General features: G+C 46.5%; 1 protein-coding gene across 1 annotated transcript in view; it reads right to left on the reverse strand.

Moving 5' to 3' along the window:
• LOC144602621 (E3 ubiquitin-protein ligase TRIM21-like) overlaps positions 1–21,876 on the reverse strand; it is a 48,724-nt gene that overhangs the window by 10,397 nt on the left and 16,451 nt on the right. Inside the window, exon 7 of the mRNA XM_078415752.1 lies at positions 3,340–3,426. Coding sequence (XP_078271878.1) covers positions 3,340–3,426 — 87 coding nt within the window. The remainder of the gene's footprint in view (positions 1–3,339; positions 3,427–21,876) is intronic.

Raw genomic sequence — 21,876 nt, forward strand, 5'->3', positions numbered from 1 at the left:
GAGTTACTCCAGCATGTTGCGGTTCCTTGTTTCTACTTCATGAAGTTAAACTCCGAGAACTCTCCGAATCCCACGGACAATGAACGTTTCCATGGGTTCTCGAGGAACAGCTCTTCGTCTCTTGAGTATAGGAGCAAAAAGGTACTTCTGTAGTTGTACAGGGCTCTAGTGAGACCGCACCTGGAGTACTGTGTGCAGTTTTGGTCTCCAAATTTGTGGAAGGATATTCTTGTTTTTGAGGGCGTGCAGCGGAGGTTTTCTAGGTTAATTCCCGGAATGGCGGGCCTGTCATATGTTGAAAAACTGGAGCGACTGGGACTGGACTGGCACAGCCCCAGATTTAAAGGATGTTCCTTTAGGCAATTGAGGAGGAATATCTTGAGTCAGAGGGTGGTGAGTCTGTGGATTTATTAGCCACAGAGTGCTGTGGAGGCCAAGTCAATGGATATTTTTAAGGCAGAGATAGACAGATTGTTGATTTGTACGGGTGTCAGGGGTTATGGGGAGAAGGCAGAAGAATGGAGTTCGGAGGGAGAGATAGATCAGCCATGATTGAATGGCGGAGTAGACTTGAAGGGCCGAATGGCTCAATCCTGCTCCTATCACCTATGATTCTCTTCACATCTAATAAGTTCAACTGCAATGTCAAATTTGTTCAATGTCCAACTTTTCCGTGTCCCGATGAAGATTTCCGACCATTTATGATCCTGATGAGATCGAGATCCCATGGGTCAAGTATGAGCGGGGCGGTCAAGTGTATCAATCCTTAGATTTTTAAATAAAAGTTCAGTTGACGGGATCCGATAACACGTTTAAAAAAGAGGCGGATCAACACTTCTAAACGCAGTTGCTGTTTATTTCACTCTTCCCACATTGACATTCCCCCTGGTTTTATTTCCGCGCTCACTGGGGTTTTACGACGCGGAATTTGGGAATTAAATGGGAGCCGTTCAGCGCCGACCTGTTGTCCACCGGGTTTCTGCCCCACAGCCCCTGAGCGCCGCTCCTGTCACCGGTCCCGGGACCAGACCCTTTCACACACCCGGAGCGGAACCGGAGCAGATTCTCAGCCACTAGGTTTCTTGCCAAGGCCCAATGAAAGAAAAAACTTTCTCCGTGAATTTATTCCCGATGAAGTAGTGGAGATGGGACTTGGTGCCCGCGTCGTAAAAAGAAACTGTCCCGGACTCCTAACTGAGATAAACTGAGGGAAGGTGAGTGCATTAAGCTCATTACCATCCCGCTTGATGCTCAAGACCCCAGTCTCCGGGGTCAGTTCGACCTGTCTCTTCCTCTCCACAGACTCTGTGGCGACTCCCAGACTTCAGTGTAGTCCCCGCCACATCCACCTCCCAGTAATGTCTACCCGATGTGAATCCCTCCGATCCCAGCGCACACAGAATGTTTGTGAACCACTTCCCGGTGTCAGGGAGACTCCTCCGGGTCCCGGTCCGTCTCACCCTCTTCCGATCCTCAGACACATCGAGTAGCGGATGCGCTGTTTCCACATCCAGGGTGACGGAGACTGGGGGGAGAAGCAGAGAATCAGAAAGTCCCCGGGGGTCGGGGGGAGACTCGGGCAGCGCGGCCCCGGGACCGGGGGAGAGGCCGCTCGGCCTCGGGCACAGGCGGGCGGACAACTGAAAGTTTCCCATGGGGGATTTTCCACAATTGCGCGAGATGGAAAAGAGAAATTCATTTCCGCTACTTTTCTTCCGGGAAGTGGAAGTGAAATGTTTTGGTTGTCGCGGACGGGGAGAGCGAAATGGGAGACGAGGATGGCGAAGTTGCGGCTGGGTACGTGTGTGCGTCAGACTGAGTTAATGTAATGGCCGTATTAAATATCAGTGGGTGCATGTATCCTGCGTTGGTGAGTGTGTTCATGGATGGTTGTGTAAGTTATGGTGTGTCCCCACATGTAAGGTGTGTGTTGGTGAGAGTGTGTGCTGTATGCCTGTGGACTAGTCGAATGAATAAATTCACTGGTCGACACAAAATGCTGTTGTAACTCAGCGGGCCAGGCAGCATCTCTGGAGAGAAGGAATGGGTGACGTTTCGAGTCGAGACCCTTCTTCACCCTTCTTCAGACTGATGGCAGGGGAGTGGGTGGGACAGTGATTGGAATGTAGTCGGAGACAGAAAGACTGGTGGGAGAACTGGGGAGGAGGAGGGGATAGGGAGGGAAAGCAAGGGCTATTTGAAGTTAGAGAAGTCAATGTTCATACCGTTGGGGTGTAAACTACCCACGCTAAATATGAGGTGCTCTTCCTCCAATTTGCTGTTCCTTCACTCTGACAATGGAGGAGGCCCAGGACAGAAAGGACAGATTGGGAATGGGAGGGGGAGTTGAAGTGCTGAGTCACCGGGAGATGGGTGGCAGTGTGAACTGTGAGGAAGATGTTATGAGGTTGCAGGTTGCCTTGGATAGGTTGTGTGAGTGGGCGGATGCATGGCAGATGCAGTTTAATGTGGATAAGTGTGAGGTTATCCACTTTGGTGGTAAGAATAGGAAGGCAGAGTATTATCTGAATGGTGTTGTTAGGAACAGGGGACGTACAACGAGATCTGGGTGTCCTAGTGCATCAGTCACTGAAAGGAAGCATGCAGGAAGAGCAGGCAGTGAAGAAAGCCAATGGAATGTTGGCCTTCATAACAAGAGAAGTTGAATATAGGAGAAAAGAGGCCCTTGTGCAGTTGTACAGGGCTCTAGTGAGACTGCAACTGGAGTACAGTGTGCAGTTTTGGTCTCCAAATTTGAGGAATGATATTCTTGCTATTGAGGACGTGCAGCGTAGGTTTACTAGGTTAATTCCCGGAATGGGTGGTAGTGTTGAAAGACTGCAGCGACGCAGATTGTAGACATTGGAATTTAGAAGGATGAAAGGAGATCTTATCGAAACGTATAAGATTATTAAGGGGTTGGAAACGTTAGAGGCAGGAAACATGTTCCAAATGTTGGGGGAGTCCAGAAGAAGGGGCCATAGTTTAAGAATAAGGTGTAGGCCATTTAGAACAGAGATGAGGAAAAACTTTTTCAGTCAGAGAGTTGTGAATCTGTGGAATTCTCAGCCTCAGAAGACAGTGGAGGCCAATTCTCTGAATGCATTCAAGAGAGAGCTAGATAGAGCTCTGAAGGATATCGGAGTCAGGGGGTATGTGGAGAAGGCAGGAACGGGGTACTGATAGAGAATGATCAGCCATGATCACATTGAATGGCGGTGCTCGCTCGAAGGGCACCTTCGAAATTAGAAATTTCACGCTGTCTTTTTGTTCCAACCGTTCCTGTAAACGCAGGAGTTCCTCCTGATTAGAATTTAAATTCTCTTGAATCTCCCGAAGATTTTTCTCCATTAGATTTAGAATCCGCTCCTCGTCTTCGCGGATATCTTTGAGGAAGTACTTTTCTTTCTCAGTGATAATCTGGTGCAGTTTAGCAAACTGGGATGTGACATGGGACTGAAGGCTGTGTGACTCTTCCTGTCAAATGAATGTTGAAGATTAACATAATATATTTCTGTATTGTGTTTGCTTACAGCACATGTGTCAAACACAAGGCCCGCGGGCCGAATGCGGCCCGCCACGTCATTTTATGTGGCCCGCGAGAGCTTAATTGTCATTGGTCGAATATCTTTTAAGTTACAGACATTTTTAACTTTCAAACTCTCATTTCTAAACACATTTTTCAAAGTGCTGTGCGTCTGACGGCACGGCCTCTCCTCACTCTACCTCATCCGGGGGACACTCCCTAGCAGGAGGGAGATGGTCGGACTGATGGTCCTCATCCTTCCCTTCCGTCCCTTCAATCCACGGGCACGGCGTCCTGGAGTCCCCCCTCCCGCCCGGACCCAGCGGGACCGGGCAGCTTCTTCTCCTCCTCCTTCAGCGGTCGCTGCCACCGACGGCCCCGTCGCGACTTCAAAAAGATGGCGGCCTCCTCATGCTCCGCCATCTTGTGCGCATCCCCCGCCGCGCCTCTCTCCTCTCACTTCTCTCCCCTCCCCACTCTCCCAGACCCGCGGCCGTCCGCCCCGAGTAGGCCCACCTCCGCCGCCCGACTCGAGTAGTCCGGGGCTCCCTCCTCCTCCCTGCACGTTCGGTAAGTGCCTTTCACCGCCAACGGCTCCAAGGAGGGGAGGGGACGTGGGGGGCGGGTGGGGGTAGGAGGGGGGGGGGGGTGTGGAGGAGAGAATGGGGGGAGGAGAGAGTGGGGGAAAGGGGTGGTGGGGAAAGGGGGGGAGAGTGGGTGAGGAGAGAGTAGGGGGAGAGTGGGACTGGGGAGGGGGACAGCGGGGGTAGTTGGGGAAAAGAGAGCGGGGGTGGGGGAAGCAAAGAGGGAGAAGGTGGGGACAGTGAGAGTGAAAGGAGGGGGAGGGTGGGGGGAGGAGAGGGAGTGCGGGGGGAAGGGGGTGGTGGTGGGGGGAGAGAATGGGGGGTAGGGGGACAGTGGGGGTGGGGGAGAGGGGGACGGTGAGAATGCAGGTGGGGCGAGTGGGTGGAGGGGAGGGGTGGGAGGGGGGTGAGGGGAGGAGAGAGTGGGGGAGGCGGGGGTGGGTGAGGAGGGGTGGAGGAGATAGTGGGGCGGGGGAGGAGAGAGTGGTGGGGAATGGGGGGGGGTGGAGGAGAGTGCGAGTGGGGGTTGGAGGGAGAATGCTACTGGGGAGGAAGGTGGGGTGGGGAGGAGAGAAGAGTGGGGGTGGGGAGGAGGAGGGGGTGTTGATGGGGGGATGAGAGAGTGGGGTGGGGGAGAAGGGGGACAGTGGGGGTCAGGGAAAATGGGAGAGTGGGGGGTAGGGAGAGGAGGGATAAGGGGGATTGAGTAGGGGGTTGAGGATGCTACACCAATACAGGTGAGGCCTTGGGTCCAAGGCTCCTCGGTCACACCCTCTCCCCTTCCCTGTACCGCCTTGAATTGCGCTCCCCCTCCCCTGGAGGAGCACGGCACCACAGTGAAGGAGAAAGAAGATGGCCGCTGGCAGGACGGTGTCAGAGGATCCCTCTCCCCTTTCCCCATCTCACCCACCCTCCCCTCTCCACTCCCAATTTGTCAATGTGCTTACATATATTTTTACATTTATGTTAATGCATGTACAATATTTGTTCATTTCAATAAATAATAATCAAATGCAGACAGTTATTTAACAATATGTTAAGGATTAGTTACATTTATACAGTCTTACAGTTACAAACGGCCCTTTGAGGGCAACCATAATGCTGATGTGGCCCGGGGTGAAAATGAGTTTGACACCCTTGCTTTAAACTGTACCTTTACTAAAAAGCACTGAACCCTGAACTCACTGAACCCTGAACTCACTGAACCCTTAACTCACTGAACCCTGAACTCACTGAACCCTGAACTCACTGAACCCTTAACTCACTGAACCCTGAACTCACTGAACCCTGAACCCTGAACTCACTGAACCCTTAACTAAAAGTACGAACAAAAAGCAGAAATACAACCCTGGGGTTACGCCCAATCAGCTGCTTCCTCTAGTCCGCTTCCACCAATCAGCGGCTTCCTAAAGACCACTTCTTTTGAAGTGTGAGGGAACATTTTTAAACCAACGCTGCACCAACCGCTCCTGGGCCCCGCCCACACGCTGCACCAACCGCTCCTGGGCCCCGCCCACACGCTGCACCAACCGCTCCTGGGCCCCGTCCACACGCTGCGCCAACCGCTCCTGGGCCCCGCCCACACGCTGCACCAACCGCTCCTGGGCCCCGCCCACACGCTGCTCCAACCGCTCCTGGGCCCCGCCCACACGCTGCTCCAACCGCTCCTGGGCCACGCCCATACGCTGCACCAACCGCTCCTGGGCCCCGCCCACACGCTGCACCAACCGCTCCAGTGCCCCGCCCATACGCTGCACCAACCGCTCCTGGGCCCCGCCCACACGCTGCTCCAACCGCTTCTGGGCCCCGCCCACACGCTGCTCCAACCGCTCCTGGGCCCCGCCCACACGCTGCTCCAACCGCTCCTGGGCCCCGCCCATACGCTGCACCAACCGCTCCTGGGCCCCGCGCACACGCTGCACCAACCGCTCCAGGGCCCCGCCCACACGCTGCTCCGCCCGCTCCTGGGCCCCGCCCACACGCTGCACCAACCAAGAGATAAAGAACAATGAATGAAAGATATGCAAAAACGTAACGATTATAAAGGAAACAGGCCATTATTAGCTGTTTGTTCAGTGAAAACGAGAAGCTAGTGCAACTTGAGTGGGGGAGATAGAGAGAGGGAATGCTGGAGTTACTGGAAATTACAGAAATCAATATTCATACGACTGGGCTGCAAGCTGCCCAAGCGAAATATGAGATGCTAGTGGACACAAAATGCTGGAGTAACTCAACGGGTCAGGCAGGATCTCTGGAGAGAAGGAATGGGTGACGTTTCGGGTCGAGACCCTTCTTCAGGCTTCTTCAGATGCGATGGAGTTTCTTCCCACAGGCCATCGGGACTGTTAACTATTATATCTCCAAAGAATTAAAAAAAATCTGTATTAATTTTAATTTTTATGCTGTAATTGTAATTTTTTTGTACAATCCGCAGGCGTTGCCACTTTCATGTCACTGCACATCTTGTATGTGTATGTGACAAATAAACTTGACTTGACTTGGTGTTGTTTATTAGTATTGTTCAGCCTTTGCTGCCAGCGCACATTTGAACACTCGCGATACTCCAGGGCTCGGCGTGAACCAGGAATTTGTGTGAATTGAAAATGGCTTCGATGGCTCAGTCCGAGTGTTGGACCGAGGACGTGGTTTGTCCCATCTGCCTGGATTTGTTCACCCATCCGGTGTCACTGGAGTGCGGGCACAACTTCTGCCGCTCCTGCATCACGCAGAGTTGGGACAGGGAGGGGAGAAACTCCTGCCCGGAGTGTAGAGAGGAGTTTGCAGACCGCAGCCTCAGGATGAATCGGGCCTTGGTGAGTATCACCGAGAAAGCTCGAACACTCAGCCCGAAAACGGAAAGCAAGCAAAGTAAACTTCACTGCGAGGAACACCAGGAAGAACTGAAGCTGTTTTGCGAAACAGACAAACAACTAATCTGCCTGATCTGCCGAGACGCGCGGGAACACAGAGAGCACCTCATCATGCCGATTAAAGAAGCAGTGGAAATCTTCAAGGTAAAAAAAACAGAGGATCTGGTGATTTTCCATTTCCGCCTTTCGCAGAGACTGCTGTTTTGCACTCAGTTTCCCACACGGACATCCCCTTCCCCATGTACCCGCCACACCTACAGTAAGACATGAGACACCTGTGGCTATACCTTCTCCCTTACAACAGACAATAGGTGCAGGAGGAGGCCATTCGGCCCTTCGAGCCAGCACCACCATTCAATGTGATCATGGCTGATCATTCTCAATCAGTACCCCGTTCCTGCCTTCTCCCCATCCCCCCTGACTCCGCTATCCTTAAGAGCTCTATCCAGCTCTCTCTTGAATGCATTCAGAGAATTGGCCTCCACTGCCTTCTGAGGCAGAGAATTCCACAGATTCACAACTCTCTGACTGAAAAAGTTTTTCCTCATTTCAGTTCTAAATGGCCAACCCCTTATTCTTAAACTGTGGCCCCTTGTTCTGGACTCCCCCAACATTGGGAACATGTTTTGTGCCTCTTTGTGCCTCTAACGTGTCTAACCCCTTAATAATCTTATACGTTTCGATAAGATCTCTCATCTAAAAGCCTAGTCGCTCCAGTCTTTCAACATGTGATAGTCCCGCCATTCCGGGAATTAACCTAGTAAACCTACGCTGCATGCCCTCAATAACTGCATACAGTACTCCAGGTGCGGTCTCACTAGGGCCCTGTGCAACTGCAGAATGACCTCTTTGCTCCTATTCTCAACTCCTCTTGTTATGAAGGCCAACATTCCATTGGCTTTCTACACTGCCTGCTGTACCTGCTTGCTTCCTTTCAGTGACTGATGCACTAGGACACCCAGATCTCGTTGTACGTCCCCTGTTCCTAACTTGACACCATTCAGGTAATACTCTGCCTTCCTATTCTTACCACCAAAGCGGATAACCTCACACTTATTCACATTAAACTGCATCTGCCATGCATCCGCCCACTCACACAACCTGTCCAAGTCACCCTGCAACCTAATAGCATCTTCCTCACAGTTCACACTGCCACCCAGCTTTGTATCATCTGCAAATTTGCTAATGGTACTTTTAATCCCTTCATCCAAGTCATTAATGTATATTGTAAATAGCTGCGGTCCCAGCACTGAGCCTTGCTGTACCCCACTAGTCACTGCCTGCCATTCTGAAAGGGACCCAGTTATCCCCACTCTTTGCTTTCTGTCTGTCTTACACCCATCAAGGGACCCCTGACAGTGAGAGAGAGAGAGAGAGGGGTTTTCGTGCACTACCTGTGACCCTCACCCACTGCATCCCGTTTTCCCGACGAGGCCTCCATTACACCGGCGAGGCGAGAGGGTAGATTGAGCCACCGTTTCCGCGAGTACCCCTGCCAAGCCCCGATGGATCTACCGGTTGCTAACCAGTTCAACTCTCCTTTGCATTCCTACGCTGACTTTTCTGCCCTGGGCTTCTGTTTTGCTTGATTGCAAACTGAAGGAAAGGCGCCTCAAATTCCGATTGTGAAGCTCGGAATTTCTCGTGTAATTCCTTCAGCATAAACATTAACATTTACAGTTTGTAGGTAACCAAACTACATGCATACATAACACTCCCACACCACCCACAACACTTTAATTCCCACCTATTACTCTATTAATCATTCCTCTATTAATCTTACTTATAACTTTTTTATTTATCTTATTACTCTTATTATTTGTATTTCCTACCTTTTCTTGTTCTGTATTTTTATGCTCACTTTGAATTGCCATTACTGTATGAAATGTGCGATATAAATAAACTTGCCTTGCCTTGCCTGTCTAGACCAAGCTACTGGGCCCAAACCTCTCCTGCATTGGTGCAGCACCCTCTCCTCCATCCCTCGCCCCCTTCCCCCTCTCCTCTCCCCCTCCCTCCCTCCTCCCCTCCCTCCCCCACCTCGCATCCCCCCTCCCCTACACACTCCCTTCCCTTCCCCCTTCCCCGTCCCCTTCCCCTCCCCCTCCCCACTTCCCCTCCTCCCTTTCCCTCCCCACTTCCCCTCCCCACTTCCCCTCCCTCACTGCATCCCCCTTATCCTCCATCCTTCTCCCTCCCTCCCTCGGAGATAGATTTAAACTTTAAAATGTGAATAACTTTAAAAATATAACACCGATTTCAATGAAACTTCTTCCATTAGCACCAAAGGGACGACGTTGAGTAAGATGGGCCAAAAATTGTCACGCTATCGTGTTCTGCTTTGGCTGTAGTTCAGGAACAAACAAACAAACAAACAAGGGTTTTAGTATAGCGATGCCACACCTGGCAGTGCAACCATTTCCTCCTTCCCATCCCCAACCCCTCCCCATCTATATTCTTTCCTCTGGCTTTACAATTCGCACCTCTTGTTTCCTTACTCCTTACTTCCCTTATTTTTGTCTTTTCATGTATGGCCTTTGACCAACCTGCTGCCAAACCCCTACCCCTCCCCCCCCCCTTCACTTGTATCCACCTATCACCTGGCAGATGTATTCCTGGCCCATCTTTCCCACCTACTCCTATCAGTCCAAAGAAAGATTCTGACCCAAAATGTCGCCTACGGCTCTCCACCGATACGCTTCCTGACCCGCCAAGTTCCCCAGCAGTCTGTGTCTTTTTGTAAACGTTCATGTACAGTTCCGTGTCTGCAGTCCATTGGTTCCGTCTGGTCTAATTCTTTTACTGACTGAATCTGAACCTCAATCCCAGGAGAAGATTAAAACATCTTTGGAAACTCTCACAAAAAATAAATCAGCGATGGAGGAAATGGAGCAGCAACAGAAAGAGAAGATTTCTGGAGTCCAGGTAAGGTTTCCAGTTTCCCTTCTCTGATCCTGTGCTATTTGACTCAGATTCCAGGCTCGATAATATTGACCTTCACCTTTCATTTGACAGGAACAGTATCAGAACCTGGTGACCTACATCACATCGGTATTTGCTGAACTGCGCCAGATTCTCAATGAGAAAGAGCTCCTCTTTCTCAAGGATCTTCTGGAAGAAGAGAACAGCGTTCTAAATCCAATGGAAAAGAATCTCCGAGCGATTCAAGAGGAGTTAAACTCTATGCCAGAGAAATGCTTGATGCTACAGGATCAGCTGAACCTAACGGACGGTTTGATGTTTCTGAAGGTAAGGGGTTACATTTTCAGGTTGGTTTAGAGTAAGTTTCGGGTCGAGACCCTTCTTCAGACCTGCTGAGTTACTCCAGCATTTTGTGATACCTTCGATTTGTACCAGCATCTGCAGTTATTTTCCAACATCACAAAATAGTGGGCGACTTTTGAAATATATTCAGCATTGTACATTAATTCGGGGCTCATTTAAATTCCTCCCATTTTTCATCTGTTGTTATAATATTTGTTTCCAACTCCCAATTTTCTTTGACATCCATATTGTTATCATTTGAGTCATGTTGTATTATTTTATACATTTTCGATATAACTTCTTTTTTTGTTTCTTCCTCTGAAAATGACATTAACAGTTCCTCTAGTTTGGATGGGTTTTTTACAAATATTCTCCCATTCCTTATGTTTCTGAAAGTAATGTCGTAGTTGTAGGAATTTATAAAAAGTCATGAGCTGGTAGATAAAATTCCTGAGTAAGTTGTTCGTGATCTGTCCATTAAACACGTGTGCGATATATATTAACCCCTTGTTTGAGCAATTGTTATACCCTGAGTCCATAGTAGATGGTAAAAAATCTGGGTTTATCACTATTTTAGTGGGCCTACAAATGGATTTCGACTGTTTTAATTTCTTTCGTACTTCTGACCATATTTTCAATGTTCCCTTGATGCAGTCATTACCCACCCTAAGCCTCTGTGCCATTTCAGTCAAGAATGGGAGTGATTCCAACGGTACATTTTGACAAGCATTTTGTTCCATTCACCATCTTTCATCCTGAACATATTCCAATCCTGAGGCCATCTTTGTCCCTATCTGCATCGGTGGTGGATATCTCCGCCCATCTCATCAACGTCCTTCCTCAGCCGAATCCACCTGTCAATTGCCAATACTTGCCCTGAGTCCTTCTCCTTGCCCCTCTTTTCCAGCTCTACCCCCTCTACTCCACAAGACACAAGAAGGCTCCGGTACCGAAGCCTGCTTCCCGTACATGCCTGCTCCCGAATCCGCCATGTCTTGTGTCTCTGAATAAATGGTTCGTTTGTTCCAGGGCCATAGTTACTGCTTTCCTTACACAAGCACAGCTGCACTCTACTCTGGATCAGCAGTTATGACACTGAGCTAGTAATATCTTTCCATGTTAACTGGGCCTAATTCTCACGCAGACTCACGTAATATCTCCTCACAAGCTGGCGAAATAACTTTTGCAAGCATAGAAACATGGAAAATAGGTGCAGGAGGAGGCCATTCAGCCTTTCGAGCCAGCACCGCCATTCATTGTGATCATGGCTGATCGTCCACAATCAATAACCCGTGCCTACCTTCTCCCCATATCCCTTGATTCCACTAGCTCCCAGAGCTCTATCAAACTCTCTCTTAAATGCATCCAGTGATTTGGCTTCCACTGCCCTCGATCAAGTCAAGTCAAGTCAAGTCAATTCAATTTTATTTGTATAGCACATTTAAAAACAACCCACATTGACCAAAGTGCCGCACATCAGTTGAGGTACTAAGAAACGAACATACAATGGCACACAAACATAGCAGCACATACATAAACAGTTCACAGCGCCCCCTCAGAGGGCCTCAAACACTAGGGAGTAGAAATAGGTTTTGAGCCTGGACTTAAAGGAGTCGATGGAGGGGGGCAGTTCTGATGGGGAGAGGGATGCTGTTCCACAGTCTAGGAGCTGCAACCGCAAAAGCAGAGAATTCCACAAATTCACAAATCTCTGGGTGAAAAAGTTTCTTCTCACCTCGATATTAAATGGCCTCCCCTTTATTCTGAGACTGCGGCCCCTGGTTCTGGACTCGCCCAACATTGGGAACATTTTTTCTGCATCTAGCTTGTCCAATCCTTTTATAATTTTACATGTTTCTATAAGATCCCCTCTCATTCTTCTAAACTCCAGTGAATACAAAGAGGTGGGGGTAAAGGTTGGTAGATGTTCTGGGTCGAGAAGCTACACCAGCATTGGAAGCCGGGATCTGTTGGCAAATTGTAACAATTTGGCTGAACTTCCTGCTGTCACGATGTCGAAATTAATTGGTCTTTCTGTTGCTATGTATTTCAGGAGGAAACTCTTTGGAAGAGGAGGTGAGGCTCACTGTGTTGTTTTTGGAATATAACTCAGGAAACGTTGGACGTTGGTCTTCTAACTAGTTGTTTAATTAATGCAGTGTGAGTGATGAAACCCTGACGCTGTCAGTAGCAGAGGGTGCCCTGGCCGTTGAAAAGTTCGATCACCCATTTTTGTTGAACACGGTGTTCACGGAAGTGCCCGATGGCATTACGAGAGGTAAAACCTAAAAAAAAAGCCTATTGGAGATATTGAAGTATCAGTTATATGTAAAGGGTATACTTAATACTGGAATCGAAGGTATTTATTCACAAAATGCAGGAGTAACTCAGCGGGTCAGGCAGCATCTCAGGAGAGAAGGAATGGGTGACGTTTCTGGTCGGGACCATTCTTCAGACTGATGTCGGGATGGCGGGGCAAAGGAAGTATATAGGTGGAGACAGGAAAATAGAGGGAGAACTGGGAAGGGGGAGGGGAAGAGAGGGACAGAGGAACTATCTAAAGTTGGAGAAGTCAATGTTCATACCGCAGGGCTACAAGCTGCCCAAGTGAAATATGAGGTGCTGTTCCTCCAATTTCTGGTGGGCCTCACTATGGCACTGGAGGAGGCCCATGCCAGAAAGGTCAGACTGGGAGTGGGAGGTGTAGTTGAAGTGCTCAGCCACTGGGAGATCAGGTTGGTTAAGGCGGACTGAGCGAGGGTGTTGAGCGAAACAATCGCCGAGCCTGCGTTTGGTTTCGCCGATGTAAAGAAGTTGACTTCTAGAGCAGCAGATACAATAAATGAGGTTGGAGGAGGTGCAGGTGAACCTCTGTCTCACCTGGAAAGACTGTTTGGGTCCATGGATGGAGTTGATGGGGGAGGTAAAGAACAGGTGTTGCATCTCCTGTGGTTGCAGGGGAAAGGAATCATCAGTCTGAAGAAGGGTCTCGACCCGAAACATCACCCATTCCTTCTCTCCAGAAATGCTGCCTGACCCGCTGAGTTACTCCAGCATTTTGTGATACCTTTAATACCGAGCTGGTGAGGCACTTCAGACGCGAATTAACTCCTATGTCCAACAGGTGTCACCCTCTCTCCATTGATACCCTCTTGATTCAACGTATGTGTAACACACTTTCGAATTCTCTTGAGCACCACTCGCCATGGTTCCTTGTAGGTCAGTAAGAGGGAGATTGAGGACAATGTGGAGAATGGAACAAATGCATTTGAAAGTACGGACATGCAAGGCCGGTTTCATGAACACAATGGGGTTGATGTGCTAAAAGCTACTGATTTCAATGCAGTGAAGCGGGTGAATGTATGGTCGCGATTACTAAATGGATCTCTGATGTTGAAGGCATTGCAAAGACATGGTTGATAAGAGGCGAAGGACAGATAGCTCAACGAATCAGGATCCAGGTGTTTCCGATGTGATAGGGAGGGGTGTTAAAGATGTGGTCGAACTGTGCCACAGATGATAGAAAATGTCGCAACTGCACTGAGAGAGATTATCCTAGACTGACGAGGCAATAGAGTACGGATAGAGTACGGTGGTAACAAAGGTTCAATATCTGAACTGATGTGGAGGAAGGAACTACAGATGCTGCTTTAAACCGAAGATATACACACAATGCTGGAGTAACTCAGCGGGACAGGCAGCATCACTGGACAGAAGGAATGTCTGACATTTCGGGTCGAGACCCTTCTTCAGTCCGCCTCTGCCTACCTGATCTCCCAGTTGCTAAACACTTTAGCTCCCCCTCCCATTCCCACTCTGACCTTTCTGTCCTGGGCCTCCTCCACTGTCAGAGTGAGGGTTTGGAGGAACAGCACTTCCTATTTCGCTTGGGCAGCTTTCACCCCAGCGGTATGAATATTGACTTCGCTAAATTCAAGTAACCCTTGCTTTCCCTCTCTCTCGAACCCTCCCCCTTCCCAGTTCTCCAACCAGTCTGACTGTCTCCGATTACATTTTGTCTCTGTTTGCTTTGATTCCACATATTCCTTGATCTCCACCCCCTTTGTCTCGTTTTCACACCTTACATTACCTTATATCTGTATCTCCCTCTCCCCTGACTTCAGTCTGAAGAATGGTCTAGACCCGAATCCTCATCCATTTCTTCTATCCAGAGAGGCCGCCTGTCCCGCTGAGCTAATCCAATATTTTCTGTCTATCTTCGGTTTAAACCAGCATCTGCAGTTCCTTCCTACGCAAGGGTTACTTGAAGTTATTGAGATTAATATTCATACCGCTGAGTTGTAAGATGCCCAAGTGGTATTTCGCCATGTCTGTTGCAACATATTCCAGGATATTGGGCGTGGCAAGCGAAGAGATTGCGGCAGCGTTGACTGCATTTTTGAAACCTGTTTAACAACAGTGAGTGAATCGGTGACCAGAGGACATAGGGTTAAGATTATGGGGGAAGGACTTAATAGGAATCTGAGTTAGAAAAAGGGATCTTCCAACGATATCTGTGTGTCCTAGTGCATCAGTCACTGAAAGGAAGCATGCAGGTACAGCAGGCAGTGAAGAAAGCCAATGGAATGTTGGCCTTCATAACAAGAGGAGTTGAGTATAGGAGCAAAGAGGTCCTTCTGCAGTTGTACAGGGCCCTAGTGAGACCGCACCTGGAGTACTGTGTGCAGTTTTGGTCTCCAAATTTGAGGAAGGATATTCTTGCTATGGAGGGCGTGCAGCGTAGGTTTACTACGTTAATTCCCGGAATGGCGAGACAGTCATATATTGAAAGACTGGAGCGACTAGGCTTGTATACACTGGAATTTAGAAGGATGAGAGGAGATCTTATCGAAACGTATAAGATTATTAAGGGGTTGGACACGTTAGAGGCAGGAAACATGTTCCCAATGTTGGGGGAGTCCAGAACAAGGGGCCACCGTTTAAGAATAAGGGGTAAGCCATTTAGAACTGAGAGGAGGAAAAACTTTTTCAGTCAGAGAGTTGTGAATCTGTGGAATTCTCTGCCTCAGAAGGCAGTGGAGGCCAATTCTCTGAATGCATTCAAGAGAGAGCTAGAGAGAGCTCTTGAGGATAGCGGAGTCAGGCGGTATGGGGAGAAGGCAGGAACGGGGTACTGATTGAGAATGATCAGCCATGATCACATTGAATGGCGATGCTGGCTCGAAGGGCCGAATGTACTCCTCCGGGACCTATTGTCTATTGTCTATTGGCAGCTCATTGAATTAGGAGACGTCACAAGTGAGTCATTGCTCCATCAGGAAGGGCCATTTGCTTCTTGGCGGATGGTAAGATGAAGATAAACACAGAAGTAAGTACATCATGGTTTATTGTGGGGTTTTTTACAGGGTAATATATCAACATATCTGTTGGCCTGCTGCAAGTATTTATTCCGTCGCTAGACACATGACAATAAAACTCTTGAAACTTTGCGACAATGAAGAAATAATTGCTCGATTATAGAAACATAGAAAATAGGTGCAGGAGTAGGTCATTCGGCCCTTCGAGCCAGCACCACCATTCAATATGATCATGGCTGATCATCCAAAATCAGTACTCTGGATTTTTCCCCATATCCCTTATTTCCCTTAGCCCAAAGAGCTAAATCTAACTCTCTCTTGAAAACATCTAGTGAACTGGCCTCCACTGCCTTCTGTGGCAGAGAATTCCACAGATTCACAACTCTCTGGGTGAAAAGGTTTTTCCTCATCTCAGTACTAAATGGCCGACCCCTTATTCTCAAACTTTGACCCCTGGTTCTGGACTCCTCCAACATCGGGAACATTTTTCCTGCATCTACCCTGTCCAATCCTCTAAGAATTTTATATGTTTCTACAAGATCCCCTCTCATTCTTCTAAATTCCAGCGAATACAAGCCCAGCCGACCCAGTCTTTCTTTTTTTTATAATTCTATTATGATTTTGATTTTCCAGTTCCATACATTCCACAATGATACACATTCTCATTCACCTTAAACCCTCCGTAGTTAACAAATACTGCATATCCCAAAATAAATCATACCACGGGTATTGGAAGTACTACAAGGATGGGTAATGACTTACTGGACATTTGATCATATCCAAAACTTAACTACATACACAAACAAAAACAAAAACAACTAAAACCAACATTTGGGGTATACCTCTATAATATTTCATCACTACTTCTGGAGCGGTATGAAATCAAGGAAAATGAGATAGGACACGGAAGTAGGATACAAAGATCCGCTTTAAACAAATGATGGCCGTACGGGCATAATGTACAACATCCATTTTTCCCACCATTAAAAATATCATATACAATGTTAATCCAGTCATCCACATTAGGTTTTCCAGGTTTCAACCACTTCCTAGTAATAGCTTTCCTGCTGGCAGCACTTAAGATCTGGAAAAGATACTTATCTTTAATAGAAGCTTTTTGTACTGGTAAAGCACCAAAATATAAAAACTCAAATTTAAATGGAATATCCATATAAAAAACTTTTTGTAAAACTTTATGAATCTCCTGCCAAAATAGGATCACTGATACACAAGACCAAAATATGTAAAAATGGTTTGCCTCAAGGCACCCACATTGTCGCCAGCATGAAGAAGAATTTGTGTAATGCCTTTTTTGAACTGGTGTAATAAAAAACCTAATAAGGGTTTTCCAGCAAAACACCCGCCAAACATTTGAACTTGACGTTTTCCATTGTATCTCACATAAGCTCTCCCAGGTTTCTTCCTTTAGAACCAGATTACCTTCCCTTTCCCATTTCTGTTTTACATACAGTGAGTTGCCTTTTCTCTGCCGTAAACCCTTGTATAATTTTGAGATGGTTTTCTGTTTTGAGCCTCCATGGTAAGCATCAATAAATACATTTAACAAAATATTATCCCATTTTACTTCTGCACATTCCTTTTGTATTTGATCTATATAATGGCGAATTTGAAGGTATCTATAGAAATCATCATTATTCAAACCAAATTGCCTCTTCAGATTCTCAAAGCTGTTCATAGACCCCTTATGTAAAAATGTGCAATATGATGTCAAACCTTGAGAACTCCATCTTTTAAAACTAGTGTTCTGTCTTTTTGGTACAAAATCTGGATCAAACGTGCACCATCTCAAAACCTTCACAGCATCCCTCAGATGATTTTGGGTAACGACCTTATTCCATACCTGAAGTGATAATCGAATCCATGAGTTTCCCAAATTAATTAACTTATTTGTTAACTCCTTATCTCCGATTGCAGCCTGAATCGGAAATTCCTCTGTTTTCGCAATCTCAATCTCCTTCCATCTAGCACAATAGTCGGGGTTGCACCAATAAATTAATGTTCTCAGCTGAGCAGCTGCATAATAGTCTTTCAAGCACGGGAGTGCAACCCCACCTTTATTTTTGGTCAGTTGTAACCCCTGGTATCTGATTCTTGGTCTTTGTCCCTGCCAAATATACCTCGAGATATGTTTATCCCATTCTTGAAATTGTTGGTCTGATATATCTAGTGGAAGTGATTGAAAGAGATACAACAGCCTCGGTAACATAACCATTTTGACCGATTCAATACAAGATCCAAAATTAAGATAAGGTATTAGGTCCCACCTCTTAATGTCTTCCCTGATCTTATTGTTCAATGGGAGGTAGTTAAGCAAGTGCAGTTTAGTCAGATCTATTGGAATGTTTATTCCCAGATATCTCATGGATTCAGCATCCCACCTCAAATTAAACTTTTCCCTTACTTTTACTGAGGGGCTATATTTGAAACTAAGAATTTGTGTTTTTATAACATTTAACTTATAGCCAGAGAAGGATCCATATCGTTCCAAAACATAAAATAACTGTAACAAAGACTGTTCAGGGTCTGACAAATACACCAATACGTCATCGGCAAATAAAGAAATCTTTTGTTCCCCTCCTTTCATTACTATTCCTTTGATATTATTATTCAGGATAATCCACTGACTCAAAGGTTCGATGAAAACCGCAAATAAAAGGGGGCTGATTGGACATCCCTGTCTTGTTGCTCTTTCTAGCAAAAATGGTTTTGAAACTACTCCGTTAATTTTAATTCTTGCACTTGGGCTATCATAAAGAGCCTGTATTGTTTTAATAAAAGTATTGTGAAATCCAAATCTATCTAAAACTCTAAGCAAAAAAGACCAATTTACACAATCAAAAGCTTTTTCAGCATCTAACCCAACTAGGACTGCTTCTAAGTTAAATTTTGTTATGTGGTCAATTATGTGCAATGTCCTTCTAATGTTGTCTTGGGTTTGTCTCCCTCGAACAAACCCTGTCTGATCCAGGCTAATAATTTGTGGTAGCAAACACTCTAATCGTTTGGCTAGTATGTGAGTAAAAATGTTGTAATCCTGATTGAGTACGCTCACTGGCCTAAAATTACTGCATACAGATTTATCTTTTCCCTCTTTCGGAATTAATGAGATTACTGCCTCCTTCCAGGAGGGGGGTATTACGTTCTCTTTGAGAACCCAATTGAAAGTGCGTTGTAACGTAGGGACCAATGAGTCCACCATTACCCGGTACCATTCTGAAGGGAACCCGTCTGGGCCCGGGGCCTTATTTGGTTTAAGATGTACTATAGCAGACCTAACTTATTTCTCTGTTATTTCAGCTACAAGGGACGTACTCTGTTCACTGGTCAATTTTGGCAAATGAATCTCATTAAAGAAATCCTCCATTTTCTCCCCACTGATTTGAGGTTGTAAATATAATCTTTTGAAATATATATCAAAACAATTTTGTATTTCCTTCAATTTATAGTGTGTAAAATTAGTTACAGGGTGTTTTATTTTATGAATTGTGTTCTCTGCCTGTTGTTTTTTTTAGTTTATTGGCTAATAATTTACTGGCTTTTTCTCCCCCATCATAATATTTCTGTTTTACAAAAATCAACTTTTTTTCTATATCTTTTGTATAAATATCATTTATTTCATTCCTCTTCTTCACAAGTAGTTCTCGGATTTTTTGATCATTTGTATCCTTATGGTTTTGTTCCAGTTGTTTCAGTTCCACTTGCAGCCGATCTAACTTTTCATGTCTAGCTTTCTTTATGTGAGCACTGTATCCTATTATCTTGCCCCGAAGCACCGCTTTACATGCATCCCACAGTATCAGAGGTGAAACTTCGTCATTGTCATTTAGTTCCAGATACTCTGTAATATCGTTCTTAATCTGTTCTTTCATATGAGTCAGTACATATGTATTTAATCTCCATAAAGTGTCTCTTTGATACCGATCAAGAAGTAGTTTTAAATACACAGGACTATGATCTGAAAGGTCCATGCTCCCCACCTCGCAGCTTACAACCCTATGAAGGTCTTTTCCAAAGGTAAGAAAATAATCAATCCGAGAATATGCCAAATGTGGATTAGAAAAATATGTGTAGTCTCGTTTTGACAAATTTAGTTCTCTCCATACATCAATTAATCCAATATCATTCATTGCCAAATTAATTTTTTAATTTATCAATTTCGGCTGAGCTATATGAACATTCGAAGAGTCCAGTTTAGGATTTAATCTAACATTAAGATCCCCCCCACAGATTAATACTCCCTGGGTTTCAGATATTATCAAATCAAACACTTGTTTAAAAAAATTCCAATCCGAGTTGGGAGGAGCGTAAATATTTAACAGAGTAACCAATGAGCCGCCTAAATTATCTCTCATGAAGATATATCTCCCCTCTGGATCTCTCTTTTCAAAGGTGGGATCAAAACTTATATTGCTAGAGATTAATATTGCCACCCTCCTCCTATGACCAGCACTATATGATGAGGAGTACTGATGTTTAAAGCCCAGTCATTTTAGTTTAGCATGCTCTGTTTCAGACAGGTGTGTTTCTTGTAGAAAGGCCACCTCGACTCTATCTCTCTTTATTTTGGTTAATATCTTGCTTCTCTTAATAGGATTGATAAGGCCATTCACATTATAAGTTACTATTTTAACTGCTTGCATTTAATGTCCAATAAGTAGAAGAAATAAAAGTATATAAACCATACCAGCTCCAGTATCCATGCACGAAACAGTCCCCAAAAAACAACTACAGGACAAAAACACAATAATAACACTAAAGTAAATAAACGGACTTCCAACTGTGGGGTCCTGATTTTGACCCTATTAAAGCCCTGATGGTGAGAGGGCTTTGAGATGTTGCCTCTCCCCCTGACAGGTGGGAGAGGGCCGTCTTCTAACGGTGGCTCTTCCGTTCCAAAGCTGTCCATCTATCCGGCTATCCGGTTAGAAGAGTCCACCCGACATATACGTAATATCCGTGTTCATAGCCTATACCATGCTCGTTTAATGTAACGAGTAAAAACAAGGCCTTAAAGTCTGTCCTCCGATGGGAGACGGGTCCTGAAACTCCCCAACATCAAAACTCGACTCACCCGCTTCCTTTGGTCACCTCTGCCGTTCGAACCTTTCGGTTCAGTCATTATCCCGAGTCCTGGCGTCTAAAAGCCTGTAACTTTTCCTTGAAATCCACTTTCCTGACCGTTCTCTCCCGGTTCCCCGGTCTCCCGGCACTACGCCACGTGAGATGCTGGATCCGCTCCAAAAGGGACGCCGGGTGTTTGATGACCGACACTGGGAGTCCCCTCTTCGCCATATCCTCCGTCGCCTCCTCCGCCGATCCATATACCACTGTTCCCTCCTGGTAGAAAACTCTTAACTTGGCCGGAAATGGAGTTTGAAATCTGATTTTCTTCTCCTTCAGGACTCTTTTCGCTTCGGTGTATTCCCTCCGTTTTTTTAACACATCTGGCGCATAATCGTGATCCAGGTTAACTCTCTTCTCGAGGTATTGAAATCCTCTATTCTGCCAGGCCAGTCTAAGCAGCTCCTCTTTCATCCTGTAACTTGACAACTTGGCCACCATGGACCTCGGTCGGGCATCCCCGGGTGGCTTTGACATCAGAGCTCGGTGCTCTCTCTCTACCCGTAGTTTAAAGGCGGCCGGAAGCCCCAGTCCTTCCCTCAACAAACTTTCCACAAAATCCACCATTGACGGGGAGTTCTCCTCTGCTCCCTCTTTAACTCCATGAATTCGGATATTTTCACGTCTGGAGCGGCTCTCTATATCCGTCAATTTGGCATCTAGGTATATTTGGAGTTGCAGCAGCTCCGTCACCATGTCCTCTGCCACCTGTAGCCTGTTTTCAGCCGCGTCAATCCTCTCTTCCGCCTCCCCGATTCTGGTGTTCGTCTTAGTAATTTCTTCCCGAATTCCGTTCAGCTGCTCACTATTGTCCTTTCTAAACTCTCTCAACTCTTTCAATATGAGGCTGAGGTCCGCTCTCTCTCGTTCCTCATCTGGGTGCATTTGCTTATCATCGTCCTCCCTTGCACTGCTACCTGAGGAGGCTCGGCTAGCCCCCTCCCCCTCACCGTCGAAAAACTCCATCTGCGTCGACTTTTTACTCTTTCCTCTAGGCATAATCCTGACCCACAATATTTACGAAACTGCCACAAAAGTTTTGGAAATATTCGAGTTGTAGTGGGTAAATATTAACTCAAAATGTCGGGAGCTCTTACCCTAATCTGCCATCTCGTGGCTCGTTCAACCGGAAGTCCCAGTCTTTCATCACAAGTCCCAGTCTTTCATCATAC

This window comes from Rhinoraja longicauda, chromosome 19 (assembly GCF_053455715.1).
Source record: "Rhinoraja longicauda isolate Sanriku21f chromosome 19, sRhiLon1.1, whole genome shotgun sequence".
Taxonomy (NCBI): domain Eukaryota; kingdom Metazoa; phylum Chordata; class Chondrichthyes; order Rajiformes; family Arhynchobatidae; genus Rhinoraja; species Rhinoraja longicauda.